The sequence below is a fragment of the Hippocampus bargibanti genome, linkage group LG13 (assembly GCF_051943395.1).
Source record: "Hippocampus bargibanti isolate YZ-2025 linkage group LG13, ASM5194339v1, whole genome shotgun sequence".
Lineage (NCBI taxonomy): Eukaryota > Metazoa > Chordata > Actinopteri > Syngnathiformes > Syngnathidae > Hippocampus > Hippocampus bargibanti.
In genome coordinates this window covers 16,087,401-16,113,571 of record NC_142746.1, presented here as the reverse complement: position 1 = coordinate 16,113,571, position 26,171 = coordinate 16,087,401, and the positions used below count along the sequence as shown (strand labels likewise).

Genomic DNA, 26,171 nt, shown 5'->3' with positions numbered 1-26,171 from the left:
GAGTGTGTATCCATCTACAGTAGGAGTGTTTTTCATTCATTAGCATCCCAAGGGGGCACTCAGTTCCCCCAAAATAAAATTGTCCATCTTTAGATGATGCATTCATTTTCTGAGCCGCCTTATCCTCACTGGGGCAGTGAGGGGGAGGGGTGTGTGTGCTGTAGGCGGGGGACACACTGAACTGGTTGGATTGGATGTACCTTTGTCTCACAGTGGAGAAATTTACATTTCACAGCAGCAAAGTTATGAAAGGAAGAGGAAAGAAAAGAAGTAGAAAAACAATACAGGAGCTGCTGGAAAGGCAGTCACTCTCGCAGCACCATCTTGAAGTAAAAAAAAAAAAAAAACTAACAATATGACAACACAGCAACACAGAGTCATTCATTCTTCAGCACTTGCTGTACCCTCTGTTGTATGAAGTTCTAGATGAAAGAGGAGAGGATAAAAGCTTCCTTTTCAGCAGTGGACCAGGGACATCATGGTGGAATGTGCACGTCTACTACAAGCTAAATGTTGAATGCAAACCCGCAACTGTAGCATCCATTGACGAAAAGAGATTGTCTCACATCTCCTGTCCCATATAAATCCGCTTCAATTCCAAGACGCGACAGTTCCACATACGCACCGGCGCTCTGCGCTGACACTCCTTTGTTCTTATGCGGGCTCCTTCAACCCATGCCAGTGAAATGCAAGGTACACATAAACGAACAAGCTTTTGCGCTCAGACTCACACCTCTGGCCAATTAGGAGTACAGTATTCAATCAGTCTGCCATGCTTGCTTTGGGAATGCATGAGGAAACCGGAGGATCCAGAAAAAAACATTCAAACTCCACACAGGAAGGCTGGAGTTGGAATTAAACCCGGTGCCCCCGCCCTGTGAAGTGTGAATGTTAACCACTCGACTACCGAGTCGAGATTATATATCACAAATATAATTCGGATTGCAATTAAATAGAGGAGTTTGGCCCCTCCCAGCGAACATGTGGGCGGGGTCTTTATGGCGACGTCATTCAATGACAGCTAGCTGTCAGAAAGTGAGTTCATTTCCCCGGACTCGAGAAGACGGTACGCCGTCGAAAGCTGGGTGTCTGTTTGCTTACATTTAGCAACAAGAAACACTGAGACGGAGGATAAATAATCGCAGCGAGCCCGGCCATGGATGAACAGGCCGGCCCCGGCGTGTTCTTCAACAACAATAACAACTCGGTTTTACCCGGTGCTGGTAAAGCATCGCTGCCCGATAGTGACGCAGGGGAGGCGGCTCGGGCGCAGTACAGTATCCCGGGGATCTTACACTTCCTGCAGCACGAATGGGCCCGCTTCGAAGTCGAAAGGGCACAATGGGACGTGGAACGAGCCGAATTACAGGTGAAACTCGCTACATTTTGCACATTGATTACTATTTTTTCTGACAGTCTCGATGCGGAGCCCGATTCCATTCCGCTGCTTCTCGTTCGAGCTTCTGCGAATGATTGTCATCATTACGAGGCTAGCTAGTTAGCTTTCGCTTAGAAGCTAAACGCTATAACGACCCCCACGACCCGACAGATCGGTGGTTGTTTTCGACCTAGTTATTGATCCAATTTGCTGTGTCGGATGAGTGCGTTTGTTTTTGCATTGCGTTTAATACTGGATGTGAGCGAGTGCTTTATGGATTTCCTGTTAGCAAACTGATACAGTTGTTAGTTAGCTGTTGCTAACTGTCACAGCTAAGTTCCTCGGACGCTTACGTATTATTATTTGTTGTTGTTTCTGTGAACCAAATTTAACGAAGAAGCTTCACTCACCCACTGTTTGTATGGTGATGATTACAAACTACCTAGATAGTTGTCAGTCATTTTTCTGTTATTCACTGGCTACTCCAAATAACCACATACCACACTAGGGAGTCACTATGTATTGTTATTCATTGGATTGGATCGTATGGCTGTCACTGCCACTCCCCAGAAACAAGACTTTAAGACCAATCTCGACCGCTGGATTGTATCTTTCTCATATCACTTCCACTTGAAGTCATTTTAAATATAGATCACAAAACTGAATTCCGTGACCTGATTAAAAGTATGACTGTCCCCTCTTTCAAACACATTTACTGTTTTAATATTTTTCCCATGTAATACTATCTCATGATGATCTGTGAAACATGATGTTTAACTTGTCTACAATGTTTTTTTTGTGTTCTTTTGTTAATGCCTAACAGTGACATTTGGCATAAGTAATGCCCCAATTTGAAAGCAAGCCACACAATTGACTTCCAGCAGAAGATTGCTCACGTTCGTGATTGAATTAAGGATTCACACCAAACGTTTATCACTATTATTTTGAGCCTACATGTGGGTTTGACCGAATATATATTTTTGTAATCTTGTGGTAGAATTTTCCTTGAATATGTTGCTCACTTGTGTGGCCACTGTTTTTAACTGCCTGCCGTATGTAGCAACAATTTTAGCAAAGCATAGCGAGGTTGCTGAATGGCTTGTTGTGTGGTATGTTTGTGGCGACAAACAATAGCACAATAAATTCTGGCTTACTTTTTGTTGTTGGCATCTTTAATGACCGGTTGATATTCTGGGCATCATTCCAATGTCTCGTTTGTCCAATGCAGCATACTAAGCACTTTGCGCTTGTTCTTGCTAACAATTTTGATCCGTATAGCGCTTGTTCTCCATTAACGCATCCATTCTACTCCACTTACGCTGTGCAAGGTCAACGGCTGTTTGTGTCGCTCCCCACAGACTTCAGGTTGCTTTTTGTTTTTTCCCCAAATAAACCAAAACATAGATCATTATTGTATCCAAATATGAATGCAACCTTTTTGTGTCCTCGACCTACAGTACCCACTCACACAAATATTGGAAAGGCATGAAAGGCAACTACTTTGTTTTCGTTGTACAACGAAGACACTCGGGTTTCATTCATCATAAGATTCATTTGAGGCAAAAGTTCAAAAATTGAGCTTTGATTTCATGGTACTTGCATCTAGATGGAATAAACAACTCAAGACAGAGCACATTTTGTTTGAAGGAACCCACTTTTCAAGTGAGTAAAATCATTTGAACTGACTATCCACTCAATTTAAAATGAATAATGTGTAATATTTACCGTTAGTCGAATGACCCTTAGTTGCAATAACTGCATCTAGCCTTTGACCCAAAGACCTCACCAGATTATTTTGTTTTTCATTATTTTCCAGGCATTTACAAAATTCTCTTTCAGTCCTCGTTTGCTTCTTGGGCTTTCTCTTTTAATTTCACTTCTTTTTGCACTAAAATAAATTCTATATTCAGTGCATGTAATCATAATTTTATCATTTTCTATTGACATAGGAGTGAGATGGGAGGTGGTAGAAATATCATTGTGAGGTGGTGTAGTTCTTTTCAATCTATTCCTTTCACGGCGATGTCATTTGAGGGGTCATCACATCATAACCACGTTGGTTGAATATATATATATATATATATATATATATATTCAATTCATATCCAAATACGGTAGAAGCTAAGGTCAGATTTGGGGAAAAAAAATTGTTGTATCTGAGATATGTTACATATGGGAAAAAATACATTGCACTGCAGTGACACATGTCCAAAGACTTGAGTACAAAACATGTCTTATTTTGCTTTATTTGGGCCGATGGCAAGCCCCAAAGCTTCCAAGAATGTTGCCCAGCAAGCATGTTAGGTCCCGTGAAGAGCCACTCCTCTTTACCTGGGCTGCCCTGAAACTCACTGTACTGTACTATACTGTACTTATTTATTCAAGTTACTGTTTTGTGGTGTAGACAGAGCAAAGTAGCAAAGGGCCCCGTCCGTTAATATGCGACCCAAGTCTTGTGACGTTTTATCACCAAGTGATCGGTCAATTTTTTTTTTGCTTGTGTGATAGATTTTCTGAATCCAAGGTTTGTAACGATATCAAAGTAAAGTATATCACTACTGTATTTTTTTTTGTTTTAGTACATTTTTTTTTATCATAAAATCATTAGTTTTAGCAAGTCGCTTCATGTTGTGTGGGAGATGCTGAACTCCCATGTTTAAGCTACCCTTAGTGTGTGTGTGTGTGTGTGTGTGTGTGTGTGTGTGTGTGTGTGTGTGTGTGTGTGTGTGTGTGTGTGTGTGCGTGCGTGCGTGCGTGCGTGCGTGCGTGTGCGTGTGCGTGCGTGCGTGCGTGCGCGCGCGCGTGTGTGTGTGTGTGTGTGTGTGTGTGTGTGTGCGTGTGTGTGTGTGTGTGTGTGTGTGTGTGTGTGTGTGTGCGCGCGCAAAGGCTTTATTTAAAACTTCATTAAATGGATGTAAGCCATTGATCATAAGGGTACATTATGTTGGTGAAGGGGTTTGAAAATACTCTGGAAGCTTGTTGATAAGGAAAAAAAAATATTTGTTCATGGTTGTAAATTGTCAGTAACAATTAAAATTAGTTGCAGATTGTATAGTGCAACTTAGCAGTTTTTTTTTTTTGACGACGATACTAGTGCAGCGTGTTCTACCGGAAACAAATTCCTTGTGTGTTATACATACTTGGCAATAAAGATGATTCTGATTCTGATAAGCTTAATTTTAGTGAGCCAACATAACATGATTCATTACGATGTCTTTGAGTGGACTTTCAAGACACATTTGGCTCTCACGCTCAGGGAAAAAAAGCACAATGCTAAATTCAAATGCAGACTTACTTTATGTGGCTTTCAGTCAGTGTCCTCAAGTTATTTTTACTTCCAAGGACATGCATCAGCTTGGGAAAGTACGTACAAACAAGTAAAATTCCAAAAGATGCAATTGCTACATATTGTTTCTCATACCAGCTCCCAACTCATAGTTTGAACAAGACTGTCATATTAGGTACCAAAGCAGTTGTTGCAGTGACAAATGATCAGTGTGAACAAATCACGGTCACTCCAATAAAATATGATTCTTAAATCTTGTTGCTGTGAGCTTAACTCATTCACTGATATTTCCGAATTTATTTGGAAATTGAAAATATTAAATGGAGCGCCATTCCTGAATTTGTTCGAGTTTTGTTTTTTCTTGCGGGGGGTGCCGATAAAGCGCTGGTTAGACCTCTTGCAATGTTTTTTCCCTTCCACTATGATATTTGTGATCATTCCCATGCGATGCTCTTCTCACGTTTCAGGTGGAACATGGTCATGCATTGAATAGCCGTTTTATTTTTATTTTTTAAATACTGTACCACTGAGATGACAGTGTAAAGCTCACACGTAGCAACGGCATTAGCATGTTGTTGTTCTCTGGAGAAAACGTAACAGAATCCTGAATTTCCCAAAATGACAACAACGTTGATTTTAATCAAACCAGGATTGTTGGCTTTGTAACGGACTAAAGTAATGCAAATGATGCTTTTGGATGAGACATTCCTGATAAATCCCAGTTGGATTTAACTGTATTTACTACTCTTTCAGATGATGAATGACTTGCACCTGTCTTGCTTCTGGATTGTGCCGCCTATCCTCCCTTGTTGCTGCCACTGTGATGGAATGTACTTGGCCAGTTATCAGTTCGAACTTCATGTTTATTGTAATGTGGTTTGGAGCTGTGAGTCAACTGCGCTCATTGAACGAAGGCTTGTTTGTGTTTACACAAACCCCTGTTCCTCCTTTAGTCTCAAAGGGGTGACCATGTGGGGAAGCCCAAAGGCCATCTGAGTAGCCTCAGCCAATCCTGTAAAATGGAGAAAATGGAAGCTTTGTTCGACTGCGATTAACTTTCTTTGAGCGGGCAGCCCGGTATCAAGTGGTTAGCATATCGACTTCACCGTGCAGCGGTACCAGGTTCAATTCCAGCTCCGGCCTTCCTGTGTGAGAGCAACAGGTTCAGGATGTGACCTCGCCTACAGCGGTTTTTAAAAGTTATTGGCAAGTCCCTGCTTTTTGGGAAAACAATGACCGTAACTGTATCAGTTTCTCCGCAGTTGGTGAGTAAAACATCAACACCTCTTTGTGTGTTGCGGTTTAATTGTTGTTTTGTGGGTACCAATGAACAATACCAAAAGAAACAAGATTTGGATCATATGTAGTTTATTGTCATAGCCGAATGGATACATAATTTCATTTATTGCTGTTCATTGCCCATCGTTGAAAACAAACAAACAAACACCACTCTCTAAGATGGATGCCTAGTCCGACATGTCCCTCACTCCGACACACTGAGGAGCTCTTATCCCAAAGCCCAATAATGCGGTCAGTGTGAAGCCGGGATTAAATGCTTCCTGTGTCTCTTTACAACCTTAGTTGACTCATTACCTTCCTCCGAAGGTTAATGTTTGATCAGGGTGTAGATGGCAAGCCAGAAATTCACAGAGCTTCACTCTTCTCACTCTTTGGCACCACAAAACACTGGGGGTCTTTGGGCAACTGTTTCATGGGGTTCCGGAAGTGGATGGTTGATATTAAGGTCGACATTTCTTTGCAATCACGTCACATATTTCGTGATAAAAATAGTTCCAGCATCACCTGAATTATTTTAGGGAAAATGGTGCAGTTATGAACTTGTTTGCAAAGAGCGTGGACATTAGAAATGCGACTTCCAATGTGAGGCAGACTGATGTGCAGTCATGACTCATTGTTGCGGGCAGCAGCAGCTCTGCTTGCTATCTGTGTGAACTCGTCATCCAGCCCACTCAAACTCACACCATCTCCTGCATATAGATTCCAATGCAGGAATTCTATTTTGTTCCCGCTGTGAAGTTAACGAAAATGTGACAAGTTCCTGTCAATCCAATTGCTTGTTGCAAACGGGTTTTTTAACAGTAAATCTCGAACCAAATCATTTTCTTTTACTACTTCAGCCATCGTGGGTTGACAAAACTGCTATTAAATCAACACAATGTATTTTTTATGCAGCTTGCAACTGACACAGTATGCTAGCTCTGGATAGTATGCTCGTCACTACTGGCAAGTGATGCAATGACTGACCAGTAACTAGCCAATCGTAGTTTGCAAAAACTCTGACCTTACCCAGGTCTGCGCGTCACCAACTGGGAAATCTGATTGGTTAAAGAAACAGACATTAGTTAAAGCTAGTCATTGAGACTGCCTTTAATGCCCCAGGGCCTGCAGAACCTATTGTGAAGGCATACAGGTAGATTTCTGACCCTGATAACAAATGACTGAAATATCTCTCTCATCTCATTTTCCGTACCGCTTATTCCTCATTAGGGTCGCGGGGGTTGCTGGAGCCTATCTCAGCTGTCTTCGGGCACAAGGCGGGGGACACCCTGAATTGGTTGCCAGCCAATCGCAGGGCACACAAGGACATACAACAGTCACTCTCACACTCACACCTAGGGACAATTTGGAGTGGTCAATCTGCATGCCAAGCATGTTTTTGGAGTGTGGGAGGAAACCGGAGGACCCGGAGAAAACCCACGCGGGTCCGGGGAGAACATGCAAACTCCACACAGGGAGGCCGGACCGGGACGCGAACCGGCGACCTCTGCACTGTGAAGCCGGTGTGCTAACCACTCGACTACCGGGCCGCCCCATGACTGAAATATGATTGGTTAAATGCCTAAATACAAAAACACACACCTGGAAGCAGCACAACATGGAAAAAGCAATGAAAGGAAGCTGAAAAACAATTTATTTTATAAAAATTTATGGACAAAATATAATTAACCATAATCTGTGATTCAGATATTTTTAGGCCAGCAGAGAAGGCCCTGATGGCCCACCACTGATAAAAAGTTAGACAATATTGTCAGCGAAGTTTATGGAAAATGTAATCAAATCAATTGAAATGCATCAATCAACTCCTTTTAGCACCAGCAAGTGAAACCACGTTACAACCTCTCTGGGAAATCTCTTGCTGGCTGAAAAATTCACAGCTGAAAAGCCTGAAAGGAGCATCATCACCATCCAGTGTTCAGAGACAGTCACAGTTTCGCCAAAGAACTTTTTTTTTTTTTTTAAATGAAGTACTGTACATGTGATCCGTCGCGTGTGAAAACAGCGAGACCACATTCTGCCAGTCACCTCATAGATTTATGCATTCGGTCAAGGAGAATAGCAACTCAAGCTGCTCCGTGTTTAAGATAAACAGTTAGTCTAAGGCAAAAACATTTTTTGCGAACAACGTGGGTGGTTTGTTGTTGTGTAGGAGTCTGAGTAGGTTAGCCTCATTGTTTGCCATCCTGCCGCGCATATTGATTTGACATATTCCTATTTAGTTGAAACAAAAGTAGTTGCTCTCTGATGTACTGTAGCCTTTGGGGAGATGAACATCAAATCTTTATTCCAAGAAAAAATATTTTATGATGGGATTACCAGAAAAAAAACATTCTTTTTATAAACTCACTGCCTGATTTTCTTGTACTGCTTTAAAATGTCATCTGTCTTTGTGTTTCCAGGCACAAATTGCCTTCCTTCAAGGAGAAAGGAAGGGCCAGGAAAATCTGAAGAAAGATCTTGTAAGGAGGATCAAAATGTTGGAGTATGCGCTGAAGCAAGAGAGGTGAGTGACATCACTTCTGCATGTTGCATTTTTTTTCTTTTAATTTTTTTTCCCCAGAAAAATGTGAGAAAATATGTGGTAGAAGTCATACGTCAACATCTTCCTTGGTGTTTTGTATTTGAGTGCTTGCATCAGCAAGTTACATTCATGACGATAAATGTTAGCATTTAAGAGAGTACGCACAGTCAGAAGTGATTCTCATTGTACATAGACGTGAGATGCTCCTGGGTTTAGCTGTCTAATGTCTCGGGATCATGTTGGCAAGAAGGTCACGTCGGCATGTCTTGAAAGATGCCAAAAATGAGGGCAACAATGGAGAATTCCTTCTCCAGACGTAATGAGGTCAACGTCATAGCTTTCTCTCGTCTGACCGATTTTGTTTTCATTCTCTTGTGCATGTACCAACTTGATGCTGTTGCCGATTTTTCAGAAAGCTAATTTTTCCTCCTTTCTGGAGCGGATAACACAAACTCAGTATTGTAGAGCACAACCTTTTTCATTTGGAACATCTGATACTTTCCTAACTGTTTAACACATTAACTGCCATTCATGAATTTATTCGGGAATTGAAAATATGACGTAGAGCGCCATTCCCGAATTTGTTCGTTTTTTGTTTTTTTATTGTTTGGATGCTGATGAAGCGCTTGTCATGGCTTCTGGCAATGTTCCACCAGGGGCAGCATTTCCCTTTTTCCCCATGATAGCGTTTTGTTACAGCTTCATCTGTTATTAAAGTGCTATATATACCAATATGTATGTATCGCATTGTATTTTGGACAGCCGTCCTCATTTTAAGCTAATATAACTCCAGACCTCTATAATTTCGGTATTAAATCTATTTTTTTCTGATAAAAGAAGAGAGTCTAAGGTTTCTTACGCTTCATTCAATATTTATGTAGTCCTAAAAGTCAATATTTTGTGGGTCCTGGAATTCGAGTGACAATGACAAAAATCCTGGCACTGATGTGGACACATTTTTTCACGTCTGGCAGTGAATGAGTTTAGATGTTGGTCATTTAACGACTCTGCAATATTTTATCTTTTTTTGACCCAAGGCCCTGCGATCTCGGAGCACAGATGGTTAAAGACTGTTTCAAACAGTCCGCTATATTTTATAGAATTATTTCTTCCTAGACAGAAGACATTAGGCAGTCCCTCAATGTTTCTCAGGCCATATTTGTGATCTCGTGGAACATGGTCGCAAGTGGTGCTGACCACCTCAAATTGTTGTCTGTATTCCTGACTGTCATAACTTAACATTAGCTTGTCAAGTTGTGGCCACTGTTTGTGTATCTGACCATCCTGAGTGTTAACAATTTTACTAGAGCTACAAGTTGTTCTGATTTCCCCAGCCAGCTCAGTTGTCACTTGCATTGTACCTTCCTCTGCAATGGCATTGTCCTCTTGCCCCTTTTAATGCATATTTATCCACTTTTGTCTTGCAAAGAGAGCACACGGCTGCCTCAGGAGAAATGCCTGTAATCCAGAATTACTAGTACTTCCCACTGGTTGCTAAGCAACCCCTCACATTACCGAGAACATCTTAAAAAACAGTGTGAGATTTTTATGAGGGGAGCTTCTTCTGGTTGGGGGGCTGGAGTCACGAGTTGGTGTCATGTGAATTGAAAGGTGTTAAATTAATCTCTGTACCAAGGCTCATCTGCTGGTACATTTGCATCCGAGTGTTGATAAAAAGTTTTCTTTAATTGTTATAAATGTTGCATGTTACAATGTTAGCAAATTGGAAAATGAAAAAAAAGGGTGATATTGATGCTTTTTTTTTTGGGCCGGGGGGCATATTTGAAATGAATGCAAAGTTATATTTTTTGCTGATCTGAAAGGTCAAGTCAATATGTAGTTGCCTTCTAAGAGGTTGACGTGCAAATGTGTCTGATCCATTTGTTGACCTGCATACTTCTGTATTTCTTTTACTTCTAGAGCAAAGTATCATAAGTTAAAATATGGGACTGACTTAAATCAAGGGGACATGAAACCTCCAAGCTACGATTCCGGTAAGTTTGCGATCACGTCCACCTGATCTTCAGAATGACTGTTATTGTTGTTCACATACCTTTCGTGACATCACCGTTTTACATGTCAAGGCTTCACTCATGCCAGATCTTGTTTGCCTCCATAATTTCCTTTTGTATCCTGTCTTGACAAATGAAACCGTGTATGCCATTGTTAATATACTGCAAACAGAAATCATTGAAACTACATTACTCTTTTGTAAGAATTTTTTTTGAATAGATGAACTTACTCATTTCAACTAGCTGTACATCCGCCGCCTTCATCCATCCATCCATCCATCCATCCATCCATCCATCCATCCATCCATCCATCCATCCATCCATCCATCCATCCATCCATCCATCCATCCATCCATCCATCCATCCATCCATCTTTTTCTTACTACCACTTACTGGGGTCATAGGAGAGCTGAAGCTGGGTGAGTGAGACATGGCTTACACCACAAGCCGCATTTAGGCAAACAGCCAGTCAGTCACATTCACACCTATAGGGAGAATTTAAAGTCTTCAATGACCTAAACGTGCATCTTTTTGGAATGTAGGAGGAGGCAAAAGAGGAATGTGGGAGGGAAGACGACCCACACAAGCACAAGGAATACATGCAAACTCCAAATATGTTGACTGCAACTGCGATTTATTTCCACAATTGCAAAACTGTGAGGCAGATGAGCTAAACTCGATTTCATTGTCTGCGACCCACTTATTTCTCAATTAAGCTAACAGTATTTCTGCAAAGTGCCTCAAAAGTTCAATTCAAAGGTGGTCTTTAACATCAGCCTTCTAATTAAAGCTTTGCTTCCCCAGTATAAATATTATAACAAAGAATGTGGTTGTCTTGTTGGGTCTTTGCAATGGTTTCTCTGTTCAAATCATTCGTCAACATTAAGTTATACATCAGAATCAGAATCATCTTTATTGCAAAGTATGTAGAACACACTAGGAATTTGTTTCCGGTAGAACACACTGCCCTAGTATCATCATCAAAAAATTGCAAAGAGGCACAATACAGTTCTATTTGGGTTAATGTTTAAAGAGTTAATGGCTTAAAGCTGTGTAAATGTCTGCTGGATTTGGTGCGCATGGATCGGTAGCGCCTGCCTGAGGGGAGTAGCTAGAAAAGTTGGTGGGCAGGATGCGGAGGGTCCAGTAGGATTTTCCGCACCCTTGTTTGGATTCTTGCACATTTGGATTCATACATTCTGACATTTCCTCTCTTTTTTTTCTCCTCATTGAGTTTCATAAGCACATTTTAAAGCTTCCAAGCCCTTGAAGTTTCGATGCAGTTGGGAGGTGAGAGAAGATGTGTTAGGTCAGGGTGTGGGGGGGTGGGATGCGTGGGAAGCGTTGCTCATATCGTGGCACAGCTGCCAATCATTCACCTTCTGGACATTTGAACCACTACTTAAAACTTGCATCATTTGACACCACAACAACGTGTGTCATATCCAAATGTTTAATGAGTGTCTGGCTCATACTACTTTGTCAGCTGACTCACAAGTGGAGCATGAACGTAGATGAATGTCACACTGGGCTTCTGATGAAAGAAGAGAGTCTAATGTTTCTTACGCTGCATTGAATGTTTATTTAGTCTTAAAACTCAATATTCTGTGGGTCATTAAATTCGAGTGACAATGACAAAAACCCTGGCACTGGCGTGGACACATTTTTGCACATGTCTGGCAGTGAGAGAGTTAATGGAGTGAACAGTTCTGGAAATAGTATGTATTGCCATAAAATGTTTGCCAAACTATACTTGTCATTAAAAATAAAGATGCTTGTTCAAGCATCAATATCAAGAAGTACAGATATTAATCAAGAAACACTCAATCTGAAATCCAGGGAGGGACTGATGGAGCAAGAGAGAGAATTCAATAAAATGATCAATAAATTCTGTTGACACGCTGAAGTAACTGATAGCTGAATTTGTGTCATTGCTCCGATGTGGTGAAGAATGTTGTTATGCAGTGTACACATTATGAGGGCATGGTTTTTTTTAGCACTGATTTGTGTTGTCCTCTTTTTCTCCAGATGATACAAATGAGAACGACACTTCTGGATCGCTGAACAATCAGCTGTCCTGGAAACAAGGCCGGCAGCTCCTCAGGCAGTAAGAACATGAACAGTATCTTGATACTTTTCTACTAATCGTTTTTTTTATTTGGCTAAAAAAACACAAGTGTTGATTACGTGGTTGCTTGGAATGCTTTGTGTGGTGGTGCATATGTTAAGGTGACCTCATGCTAATTACAGTTGGTACATGATGGTGTTCTTTGTCAGCAGTGATGAGGCCCGAAATCATGGACAGGAGCTCCCTCACATGGGCCACATCAGTCATTAACTGCTGCTGCATTTTGTAACCTGTTACTGTATTATAGCTTTATGTGTATCTTTTTGTGAAAGTTTTAAAAAATCATTGTGTTAAAATCATTTGCTATCATCAAAATCATTTTACCACACATTCATAAAAAACACAAAAATTAAAAAGATGTTATATAACCTCTAAACTCATCAATCAATTGTTGTCATGTATGACTATACTTAACTCATTCACTGCCAGATGATGTGCAAAAACGTGCCCACTTCAGTGCCAGGGTTTTTGTCATTTTCACTCAAATTCCAGAACTCACAGAATACATGTATTGAGTTTTAGGACTACATAAACATTCAATACATCGTGAGAAATCTTAGATTCTCTTTTTTCATGAGAAAAAAAATAATTTCTATCTTATTTTGTACTGGAGTAACAAGAGGTGCAAGTTGAGGCGGCTGTACAAAAGGCAAATGAAAGTGAAAGGGAAAAACACATTGCCAGAGGTATAACCAGCACTTTATTGACACCCCTGGCAAGAAAAACCAAAACCCGAACAAATTCAGGAATGAGGCTCCACGTCATATTTACAATTCCCAAATACATCCGGGAATGGCAGTGAATGAGTTAACACGTGATTCTTATACAGGCTGTATTGCCTGAACGGAGCTTAAAGTGTTTCCATTTATAGCCAAAACACACGTGAGACATGTTGGGCATGTTTCATCAGTCGTCAGTGAAACAGGCATTGGTCAATCAACTGAGAGGTCCATCTGTACTTGACCCGGTTTGTGAAAATTACACTCACGGATGAAAACCCACGTCTGTTACGTGGTCTCTCTAGCCCTGGACAACGTGATCCTTCTCTTCAGTCACCATACTCCATCCAGCCTCTCACATCATCTGTTATTTCTTGATGAGAAAAGTGCTAATTTCAGCAGCGGAAGATGGTGTTGATCACATTTGTGCTAGTCGACGGAGCACATTTGAGAGTGGCAATGATATCTCATCTTTGATCCCATTAAAATCACTGCAGTGTTTTTTTTCTTTCTTGTCAACATCTCTGTTCCGCCAAGATTTTTTTCTAACAACGCAGCACTATGAACGCTGGTCATCCTTTGTCACCGTGACATTTTTAGTATAACTAAAACAACTACTTCAACTTTTGTCATTGCCATTTTCTAGGTACCTGCAGGAGGTGGGTTACACGGACACCATCTTAGATGTGAAGTCTCAGCGTGTGCGAGCGCTGCTGGGCCTCTCTGGCGATGGAAATGGGAAGACTGTTGAACGTATGAATACCGAGCCTTTGGTAAATGGGACTGACACATCAACAAAGGGCATGGGGACTAGAGGGTAAGTTTTTTTCTCCAGTCCTTTCTGGCTGTTAACTCATTCACTGTCAGACATGTGCAAAAAGGTGTCCACTCCAGTGCCAGGGTTTTTATCATTTTCACTCAAATTGCAGGACCCGCAGAATATTGAGTTTTAGGACTACATAAAGATTCAATGCAGCGTAAGAAACCCTAAACCTTCTTTCATCAGAAAAAAAGAGTTAATTACTAAATTACATCACATGAATGGTGAAATGTAATCAGACATTATATTATGTGCCCAAAAATATTATATTTTTGACATATTAGTGTTTTTAATTATTTTTAACTAAATCACCGCCAAATGATGTGCAAAAGTGTTCACTGCAGTGCTAGGGTTTTTGTCATTTTCACTCAAATTCCAGGACCCACAGAATATTGAGGTTTAGGACTACATAAACGTTCAGTTTAGCATAAGAAACCTTAGACTCTCTTCTTGCATCAGAAAAAAAGAGTTAATTTATAACTTTTATGGGTCTGGAGTTATCTGAGTTTGAAATGGGGGTGGCTGTACAAAAAGCAACTGCTGCTCTCTCGTGGAATGGAAAAAAAAACATTGCCAGAGGTCTGACCAGCGCTTTATCGACACCCCCGCAAGAAAAAAACAAAACCTGAACAAATTTGGGAATGGCGCTCCAGATCACATTTTCAATTTCCAAATAAATTTAGGAATGGCAGTATTAGCTGTCTATTAGCTAGCTTGCTAGCGTTCTCTCTTTTTTTAATTACTTCTAGGTTGAGTGAACGCTGGCGCATGTGACTGCCGCTGCTCACCCACAGAAGAACTTATCCGTTGACTGTAAAGTGACCTTCAGAGTTTTCAAAGGTGCTTATAAATGAAATGTAGTATTATTATTATTATAACAATGAGTTAAGTGAGTACAGCATCCATAAGTATTTCAGCAGCAGTTATGGGTAGTTCAGTGAGCGTCTTCGCCACCTAATTCCTCTCGTTTCCCATAAGGAGCTGCAATGAACTATGACATCAGACAACGCAGTAGTAGTAACCTCTTTCAAATGAATAATGCTGACATATTAGTGATCACTTGATTGTAAATCTCCTTCATCATACACCGGTCACACTCATAACCCTTGTATTGTTTTCGAAAGCTGTTCCCATCTGTCGCTAACCTGAAAACGGGTCAATCGGATTCATCCTCAACAGGAAAGCTGAGCTGTCTGACACAAGCGCTGTACTGGAGGCCTTCAAGTTCATCGAGAATGCAGCAGCTGAGTTCAGTGATGAGGATGATGAAGAGGATAGTGAGGGCAAGGACAGGACAAATGTGGAATCCAGAACGGTAAAATAATAGCTTGCCTAAGTTGCTAAAACTAGGTTATATTGTGATGATTCATTTTTGATCTTTCTCTATGTTCCCTCCAGATCATTCGGAAGAAGCCATCATCCTCAACGCCACCAGCCAGCATGGACATTAGTGAGGATCCAGACACAGAAGATGCCCTTAAGGGCTTTGACTTCTTATCAAGTCCAGACGAGATGGACATCTCACCGGAGTGTCGTGGCACAGGGGATGGCACTGATTGGGGTGAGTCTGCTGGCAGTGGCAGGATATTGTACAAAATAAATAATAACCGTCTTGCTAATTATTTCAACATTCTAATTGAACGTTAGATGGGAGTTCCTAACGCTTTTCATTCATTTGTCTTGTGTACATAAATCACAACTAATGGAGTTCATCTCATATTGTGTGATGTCATCCACTCTGTTTGTTCCCATAGTTGGACTGTGACTAGAGTGTGTCTCACATCCTGTGCGTTTCAATCAGTCGGTTTGTCTTGCGCTGGTTCTCAGATTAAAGCCAGAAAAAAATGGGCTCGATATTATACTGAGCTGTTTCTTTGTAAGGGGGCCCAGGCTTGTGCCAGCGTTCAGAATTTTGAATTTTTGCGCATGTCAACCTATCTTTGTGGTCTTTAAGCAATTATAGGACATCTAAAGTCAGTGACTTTAAATGTATATTCGTGGACATCTAGGGAAACAGTGAACATTATGCAGGTAATAGTCTGCAGTGTTGATTTTATTATGCCTTCGATACAGAAACACAAGAGATCTCTGGAAATGTGAGTTAACCCCAACAAAACGCTGATTCTTAGTTTGAAGTCTTACCGCATGTAGTGCACTCTAAAGCCGACATGCTGGACATCCAAGAATAAAATGATCCTTTTCTGTAAAGGTATCGATGAAAAATCCAAATATCCAAATTAGAACATTCACGGCATGCAAAGAATCCGAAACAATACAGACGCTCTTTCACTTACGAACATTCAAGTTACGAACATCGGTATATACGAACATTTTTACGGCTATGTCGAAAAATGTTCGGACAGAGATGCTGTAAGTTAGATTTTGTATTGTGAAGCTAAACTTTTGAACCAAAATTTTATTTATCTTATTATGTACATTTACATACTCTGAGTCAGAGGCCCTAATCCTCTTCCGTAGAATTCTGACTTTAAAGTCGCAACGAAAATAATTCTGACTTTAAAACAAACATGCGGATCAAACCTCTAAAGATGGAGGACACTGATTTGCTGTGGCGACCCCTTGAAGGGAAAAGCCGAAAGGAAAAGAAGAAGAAAGTCAGAATTCCGAGAATAAAGTCAGAATTCTGACTTTAAGTCAGAATTCTGAGATTAAAGTCAGAATTTTGACAACCGTATTTTTTTTTTCTTCAGTGGCCCTAATCCTCTTCCGTACATATATTATATTATATGTTTATTTTTCATTACAAACCAATACAGGTTACTTATTACTTATTAGCCTTAAAAATACATTCCATACAAAATATAGCACTGAAGCAACTTACGAACAAATTCACTTTACGAAGGACTATTCGGAACGTATCTTGTTCATAAGTTGGGGAGCGTCTGTACCTCTAAAATGAGAGTGAGCTCTTTGAACGAGGAGCCTTGAGAAACCTCCAAAGTAGGAGGAAACAGAGAGACAGCTCTGTATATCCTCCATCATGCCAGGGCTTTTTAGGCTTACGACTTGGCAGTTCCTCAACAGCCTCTCGGTTTGGTTTTGTCCCCTCCACCCTATGTAGACAAGGACGAGCACGATCCCATTTCTGAGGCCTGGGACGTGGACCCGGGCTTGATAACCAAACTCAAGGAGCAGTACAGAAAGGAACGCAAGGGGAAAAAGGGGGTGAAGAGTAAGTCCTGTCAGGCGTTTCTGCCTCCCTTCTTCTCTCTTTGTAAAGCTTCACTTTTTTGAGTTCCGTCAAAAGCGCCAATCAAATGCCCTTTACTTGGCTTTGCTCTGACTTATTCTTGTCTGTCATTTCATCCTACATAGTTTCTGTTCTCTGTGATGTGCATTCCAAATGTGTCCCCTTTCATTTTCCTCGCACGCCGCATGTTGTTCTGTTCCGCTCTAATGCCACACATATCACAAAAGGTGTTTCATCCAAGTCATCGCCGCAGGCTGTTTGTGACCACACTGCTTTCTGCAGTGATAATAATGTCATCATCACCATTAACAACATTATGGTTTGTCAGCCTTGATGCTTGTGTAACAGTTGCCGCTCTTCGCAATTGTCTCAACTGCTCAAACTCTCAGAGAAATACACTTAAGCCTGCTTAATTATGCATTTTTTCCCCCTTGCTGTGATTGAATCAAGAAACTAGCGGCAATCGCGTTCTGCCTCATTACATCCAATGCTACTTTTATTACTTCTCTGGTTTCTCACACATCCGTTTTGCACTTCTATCTTTGACCAAGGTCAATGTAAATAGATCTAAAAAGGATATTGTGATACCATGTTAACTCATAATTAAAATAAAATTGTAAAAAAATTCTAAATATACATTCTTAAGACATTGATGTTTCTTTCAGACTTTTAACTCAGCAGGAAAAAAAGAGTTAATTCCTAAATTATATGGGTCTGGAGTTGTATGATCTTGAAATGAGGGCGGCTGTCCATAACACAATGCATTAGATACATGTTGGTTTATATAGTGCTTTATCAACATGGCCACCCAAACAAGAAAAACCAAAACCCGAACAAATTGGAGAATGGCGCTCTATGTCATATTTTCAATTCCCGAATAAATTCATGAATGGCAGTGAATGAGTTAAGAGTATTAGTTTGCTCCCCGCCCAAAATATATAACTGGTATCAGGGGGTGTTGATAAAGTTCCTGTTGAATGCTTTTGGCTCAAAATTAATAATTATATAATATGTTGCTTATCTTATTTCTTATCTTGCTAAAATTAGCCTGTTTTGAGGGGGCAGCAGCCCTGCCCTACACAAGTGAGTCCTCACCCTGCCCTATATAATGTAGGGCCAATGGTGGGTCGGGATTTCATTGCCATGACGACCAGGGATGAAGCGTGTGGGTTGAAGGAGGCCATCTGTTCCTATTTGCGGAAGCAAAGCCCTGAGTGTGAACAAAAAAATAAAATTAAATAGCGAACGTAAAGACAATAAATGAATTAATGATGATTAGATGAATTAGCCCCACTGTTGCAAAAAAAGTCAGATAATGGAAAATGACAATGGCTCGCTTTTCAGCGATTGATTATTTAACACATTTACACTGAGCGTGTTCATAGGAACACAGATAAATTCATTTTCAAATGCACTCATGATGTTTCTTGCCACATTCATTATTTATAATTATATTCTTAATGATATACTCTGTTTAAACCTATTTGATTGTCTGTTTTGATTTTATTTTGATTAAAAAAAAAATTTATCTGTGTTTATATGAACACGCTCTGTGTAAATGGGTTAATGTCACTACTTGACGTTCCTGCCTCTTAAACTGTGCATCTGACTTCCATTCTATCATTTTTTTATTCTTTCTGCATCCTCAAATGTAATTTCCTTTCAGTGTTGCATTTCCATCCTTTTAATGTTTTATTTCTTTCCACTCTGTGGCTTCCTTCATGGTTCTTACTAACACTCTTTATGGAATGCTTTAAATAGGACCTAACCGGTCCAAGCTCCAGGACATGCTGGCTAACTTGAGAGATGCTGAGGACGTGTCCCACATGCAGCCTCCATCCACCACCCAATCCCGATCCAACGTGGTACGCTTCAACGAGCTCGACGGCAACCGAGCAGATGAAGGTCAGTCAGCAAGAATTATAAGTATTTTTGTTTCTACCTGCCCGATATGTCTCAGCCCGACTGTAATTTCCTTCACCGTTATAATGACTCCAACTCTGTTTATTTTTAGTCGAGGCGCTGACCTTCCCGCCCACCTCGGGGAAGTCGTTCATTATGAGCTCCGATGAGGCCATGGAGAGTGAGCTGGGCCTGGGCGAGTTGGCCGGGCTCACTGTAGCCAACGAGGCTGACAGCCTGGCGTACGATGTAAGTAGGAGGCGGCCAAAACTTCCACAAGGCCATTATTATCATCACAGTGATTTCTGAGCATGATAATTGAAGTTTAGAGTTTACCACACTGACCTTGTTTCTCTAATGTACAACTTTCACATCATATAGCGGAAATTCACAAGCATCTCAGGCGCCTATTTTTTGCTCTCTGAGGGAAATATATTCCGTAGTGAATTTATGAAAATGCTAGGAAAGTTGGTGTTCATGCCGTTAGTGAAATGATGCTCTCAATCGAAATAAGACCAATAAGCGGGGCATTTTCCAGTTCCTTCATCAAAAACAAATGCCCAATCCAAAATAGTAAACATGTTACATTAAATACACAAAGGAAGCTATTTTCATGAACCAATGACCAAACCAAATGACCACCAGCTGGCAGATCCACAAGAGGGGAGTGGTTCCTGCTGACATGAATCCAATCCATGTGACTCCATTCAATGCCTTTTAGTACATGTTTACAGATGCTCCCCAACTTACGTACGAGATACGGTCGTTTGTAAGGTGAATTTGTTCGTAAATTGCTTCAGTGCTATATTTTGTATGGAATGTATGTTTAAGGCTTATATACGTATGTTTTAGGTTTATATAAGTATGTTTAAGGCTTGTACAAGTAACCTGTATTGTTTTGTACTGAAAAATAAATACAAATTAATAAAATATATGGTCTATAAAGATATGTACATGTCCAACTGGAGACAATACTACATATATAAGAGAGAGAGAGCGACACACACACACAAAACATACCCGCAAAAATGTTCATATGTACAGTTGTTCGTAACTTGAATGGTCTTAAGTAGGGGAGCATCTGTATACAGAAATACAGTATCGGTACAAAGCTTTTCCATGGACAATGACTGCTTGTTATTTACGGTTCAATCAAAGAATATAGGTGGTGCAAGAAAATGCTGCTTCTTGATTTAAAAAGAAATAACAAAAAACACCAGTGTTTTTGTTGTATCAGGATTGTATGCAAGATAATTTGCTCATGATCGTCTAGATTTGCTGAGTTCAGCTGCCTTGCTCGGTGTGCAACTGATTTTCTCTTGACAGACCCGCGCAAGCTCCTCTTTAAAATAATTGTTTAAAAAGATTTAATGCTGTTGATTGCGCGATGTTGAAAGTTCTTAACTGTCGACTGTTTCCTCAGATTGGCAACAACAAAGACGCCATGAGAAAAACCTGGAATCCTAAATTCACGCTGCGCAGCCATTTTGATGCCATTCGAGCTCTGGCCTTCCATCCTGTGGAGCCTGTCTTGGTCACTGCCTCAGAAGATCACACACTCAAGATGTGGAATCTTCAAAGGACCACTCCAGCCAAAAAGTAAAAAGGGCACGACATGCTGGAGCAAGAGACACTTGTTGTTTTTGAAGATACTTTGTTTCTATTGGGTTGAATCAGTCAGTCAGTCATCTTCGGGGACTCATTCTCGCTCATTAAAGTGATTTCGCAGCGCAGCTATGCCACACACCCACACACAATTCACTGGGAGTCAGAGGCAACACTTCTGGGTCAGTACAACTTGTTAATCTGCAGTTTTGTAATGTCAAGAGATGCCAACTCTCATCACCGCCTCTTGGGAACATTCTGGTGATTTTGTCAGGAACATTTAGATTTTGTTAGAAACAAACGCATAGCATCAAAAAAATCTCAGAGGAACACTTGCAAACATGTTTTGTCAGAAGTGTCGCATATTGGCCACCATGGAGGTGATGTTCAATGACTTTTGGAGGAATCACTACTGTCTTGCCAGCTTCCCGTCGGTGGGGAGCGGCCAAGCTAATTTTATACACAAGAGAAAGATGAGATTACATCACAAACGTCATTGCAATTAATGTATTTGTCCAAAATCTTATGTCAGCGAATCACAAACCACAGGTACCCACAGACTCACTTGAAAACGTCGAAATTAATCCCGATCACACGTTTTCTGTCCTCTCTGGAATATTTTCGACCTCCTTGCGACAATGGAACGGCACATAACAAAATACGGCCAAACCATTTGGCATCTTTGAATGTTATACAAGTGAATACGTGTAAACTTCTTAGATCGTTACCACGTAGGCTTAGTGATGCTAATGAGGTGATACCAGGGCAAATGGGCAATCGGGGCCAGACATAGAACATAATCGGTCAGGAGAAAAGTTCCCCCAACCTTGGAGCAGGGACCTATCAAAGGAGAGGTTGGCACTGCCACCTCTGGACATTAGGGATATATATATATATATATATATATATAGCTACCAGCAAAAAATTAGTTTTCTGACGAAGCTTCTCGGATGAGGAACAAAATGTCCGTTACCTTCAAAGAAGTACAGATGACGGCTGAAGAAACTTTTTCATCAATATACAAGGGAATATCACTTAATTATTAAATTTATTTTTTAATTTTTCTATTTTTTTCCGCAGGAGTACCTCTCTAGATGTGGAGCCAATCTACACGTTCAGGGCCCACAGGTACAATTCATCCTCTCACACAAAAAAAACATTTTTTAGTGATTCCCAAATGTATCCGGAAATTGAAACTATGCCGTAGAGCGTAATTCCCAAATCGATTTGAGTTTTGTTTATTTCTTGCTTGATAAAGCGCTGGACAGACCTCTGGCTATGTTTTCCCCTTCCACAAGAGGGTAGCATTTTCCTTTTATTCATGTTACCGCTTTGTTCTAACTTCAGCTGTTATTAAAGCGCTGTATAAAGCAATATGTATGAATTGCATTGTATTTTCGACAGCCGCCCTCATTTCAAACTCATATAATTCCAGACCCATATAATTTAGGAATTAACTCATTTTTTTTCTGATGTAAGAAGAGAGTCTGAGGCAGTGAATGAGTTAACATCTGATCATACTGTAACCCGCAGGGGTGCCGTGTTGAGTGTGGTCATGAGCAGCTCTGGGGAGCAATGTTTTAGCGGAGGGGTGGACGGGACCATCCAATGCTGGAACATGCCCAATCCCAATATTGATCCCTACGATTCCTATGGTAACACAGGCTTGAATTTTGTCATCAAAACACTAAATTTGACAGTGAAACTTAGTAGGTGAATTGACTTTTTGCTTTGTAATAGACTCAACGGTGCTGCGCGGGGAGCTCTGTGGACACACAGACTCCATTTGGGGCTTAGTGTACAGCAGTGCACACCAGCGCCTCCTTTCCTGCTCGGCTGATGGGACTGTGAGACTGTGGGATGCCAACAGCACGTCACCAGCCCTCGCCGTGTTCAACGAAAATAAGAGTAATCCTCACATTCTTGTTACCGAGTTATCCATGGCGATTCTTTTTGTGTAACCTGAATCTTTATTGTTTGCATCAGAGATGGGAGTTCCCTCCTCAGTGGATCTGGTGTGCAGTGAACCAGCGCATCTGGTCACGTCCTTCACGAGCGGGGAGATTGGCCTCTTCAACATGGAAACGAGTCAACTTGTCCTCAATTTGGAGTCCAGTTCGGAGCAAGGTCTGTTTGCAAAGAGTGGATATGTGCTTGACTGAAACGGAACATCAATTATAGCTAATTTTAACAGAAGATAATCACAATAATATTAATATATTTTATTTATAAGCACCTTTCAAAACTCTCAAGGTCACTTTACAGTCACAGGATACGTTTTTTTCTGTGGGTGAGCAATGGCAGCCACACATGCTAGCGTTCACTCAACCCGGAATAACTCAAATAGATAGAAAGCTACCTAGCGAGCTAATAGCTAGCTAGTTAGATAGCTTGCTAGATAGCTAATAGCTAGCGAGATATATAGCCAGCTAGATAGCTATGATAAATAATAATAAGATACATATTTTGCGTTACTCGTCTTGCAAGGCCTTGCTATTTAAAGTTTTTATCTTCTTATCTTTTAGTGTCGTTTATATCATTTTATATTTCATATTATCGATTTATATTTTATAATCAGATGTTATATTGTGGGTTAAAGAAAACACTTATACGTAAAGAACACAGCATTATTTCAGTATTCAGACAACATATACTGTAGGTACAAATACAAAATTAAGTCCGAGACATTGGTTGTCCTTGAATAATACTTCACATATAAGGCACACCTGCGTGTAAGGCGCAGGGTCATCTTTTGAGGAAAATCAAGGATTTTGGGTGCGCCTTATACAGCGGAAAATACGGTACTAAAAAATGTGTCCCTGTTTTGTTACATAGGCCCTCCCATTCACATCAACAAGATCCTCAGCCACCCCACGCTACCCATCACCATCACAGCACAGGAGGACCGACACATCAAGTTCTTTGACAACAACACTGGCAAACTGATACACTCGATGGTGGCCCACCTGGATGCCGTCACCAGTTTAGCTGTGGACCCCAACGGACTCTATCTGATGTCGGGCAGTAAGTATCTTAACAGAAATAATCCCATTTGCATTACAGGACAATTACTGACAAGTAATCTAAGAATAAACCAGTAATGTAAGAATAAACAGCACTTGTTAGCATGGAATATAGCAGTGCAACATTACAACTACTGTACAACCAATTCTGGCATAGGAGCTGGGGAGTGGTACGCTACTCCCTGAAGTCAATCTGATTGCATCGTTTTTACCTTCTAATGTCCTATCCCAGGCTCTGATTGCCTCGTTAGCTCTAGTATCACCTCATTAGCATGACTAAGCCTACCTACTAAGCTCCCCCCTACCTTAGAGCAGGGACCTATCAGAGCAGAGTTCTGCCACCGCCACCTCTATCCATTAGGGGTATGTATAGAGTTACCAGCATAACTTTAGTTCGCTGACGAAGCTCTTCGGATGAGGGGCGAAATGTCCGACACCTTTAAAGAAGTACAGGTGACGGCTATACATATAAATGGCTATACAATCCCAAAAGCAGTAACGGTTTTGATATGTTCACAGTATAGAAGTGCATTTCATTTTTGATAATACTAGTATACTATAATAGTTGTAGTTTTCTTTTATGTTTTTACATGACACATTTTTGACTGTCTCTACAAAACAAAGTCCCACAGTTATTTTCGTGTGCTGGTGATACAAGACCACACGTTTGAAAGAATATGTGCAGTCTCCCTTTTCCACTTGGCAACGTGTTGATTCTGACAACTTCTGTCCAGGTCACGACTGTTCCATTCGCTTGTGGAACCTAGAGAGTAAAACCTGCATTCAAGAGTTCACAGCTCACAGAAAGAAGTTCGAGGAGTCCATTCATGATGTGGCTTTTCATCCGTCAAAATGCTACATCGCCAGCGCCGGGGCAGACGCTCTTGCTAAGGTGTTCGTATGACGCATCGCGGCGTCTCCCCCCCGAAGCCCCTCCCGCCTCCTCCACTGATCAGGGACCAATCGAGGCACGGGAGGGGAATCCGTTCTTCAGGCACTGGTCCACACCCACCCTCTATCGACAGACACTGTAGTTGCTAACAGGCCGGGGATCTCCACGTGCAGGTCGGGTTGGGAGAACTGTCATCCTGCCCCTCTCATCTGACATCCAGGCAGGCCTGGATGTGACCGCTCACAGTGCCCGAGAGCAACTCAGACTTCACTTCCACAGCCAGGAGGCTCGGGACAAGTGTGAGGAGTCAAGAAACACGTTTCGGAGCCGCATTTTTGACCCCCGACGTTAAGCCGCATCCCTCAGGCCCTCCCCTCCTCATCTAAAGGCAGGCCTACAAGATCAGGGTTTGAATTGTTGGTCAAGATTCACTTCTCCTTCGCTTCATGGACTGACTCCGCTTGCTGGCCTGCCTCGATTTTCCTTTTTAAAACACTTGTTGACAAATGTGCCTTTGCTTTGAAAGGCCTTGGAAATTTTATTTTAACAAGGTGTTTTTGGGAAGGGGGGGGGGGATCCGGCAGAGGAATGGATCTGGTTGTCACAGTGTTGCTGATTTTAACATTGGATGTAAAATGACAAATGCTTATAATAAACAAAATATATATTCAGTCTTAAAATTAACTGTGTAGTGTGAATTTGAGTGCTCCTTTTTGATAAATGTATTTGGGGAATCAGTTTTGCGCTTTTCCAGGCAAAGCTGCTAGTGTGAGGCAGAGCACATACACGATATGGTCTGTTTGTTAGATTCTCGTACACTTGACAAGTAAGATTAACGTACAACTATTTGTCTAAGGTAAACCATTTTGGTTCTTCTCTTACAATTCAAAGTTGGTTATTGGTGTCCATTTTAGGAGTAACTAATTGATTTTGGCCAGTTTGCTCTTGTTCCAATTGAATGGCTTGTACTGTTTGTAGTCCCTTCTCCCCACCGGACATGCTTTATTACGACGTGATGTGTCGTGTCCGCCTATTGACGGTAGTCCAGTGTTTAGCAGGACCCTAGTGCAGTACTTTAGAATTCTTTGACATACGGTAACGCGTTCACCATCTAACACAGAGTGAGGTGACATTTCCTGCAATTCCTAATCCTACTGTAAAATGTGAGGAGACGTTCCTAGGTTTTGAATCAAACGATCGGAGAGTGCAGCATCCAATGAGCCATTTTCTCATTCATGGTTTGTAAATCAAAGCAATGTTCCAAAATAAAACCTGCTGTAAACTATTACTTGGGCTCTGATGTCAGTCATTTTCATCCATGCTTGTCAAACTGGGGCAAATGTGCTTTTTTTGCGCCTGTAATGGGCAACATTTT

At 41.1% G+C, this 26,171-nt stretch overlaps 1 protein-coding gene across 2 annotated transcripts; it reads left to right on the top strand.

Moving 5' to 3' along the window:
* The first annotated feature begins 1,035 nt into the window (after window positions 1–1,035).
* strn (striatin, calmodulin binding protein) lies at window positions 1,036–26,084 on the top strand. 2 transcript variants are annotated; one of them, XM_089012012.1, is made up of 17 exons: window positions 1,036–1,369; window positions 8,363–8,466; window positions 10,405–10,478; window positions 12,525–12,603; window positions 13,990–14,160; window positions 15,343–15,478; window positions 15,562–15,724; window positions 17,246–17,356; window positions 19,136–19,279; window positions 19,389–19,525; window positions 20,700–20,875; window positions 21,962–22,009; window positions 22,415–22,536; window positions 22,622–22,789; window positions 22,868–23,008; window positions 23,717–23,905; window positions 24,639–26,084. In XM_089012012.1, exons 1-17 carry the CDS (start codon window positions 1,157–1,159, stop codon window positions 24,806–24,808), a joined length of 2,346 nt encoding a protein of 781 aa, XP_088868138.1. In that variant the 5' UTR covers window positions 1,036–1,156; the 3' UTR covers window positions 24,809–26,084. The 2 variants fall into 2 exon arrangements, with proteins under 2 accessions (XP_088868138.1, XP_088868139.1); XM_089012013.1 differs by lacking the exon at window positions 17,246–17,356.
* Window positions 26,085–26,171: the final 87 nt, after the last annotated feature.

Bases quoted from the DNA above. Each gene is read 5' to 3' on its own strand.
- strn (XM_089012012.1), top strand. From the start codon at position 1,157: ATGGATGAACAGGCCGGCCCCGGCGTGTTCTTCAACAACAATAACAAC. The intron at 19,526-20,699 runs GTAAGTAGGAGG...CTGTTTCCTCAG, and splicing joins CTGACAGCCTGGCGTACGAT to ATTGGCAACAACAAAGACGC. The intron at 23,906-24,638 runs GTAAGTATCTTA...ACTTCTGTCCAG, and splicing joins ACTCTATCTGATGTCGGGCA to GTCACGACTGTTCCATTCGC.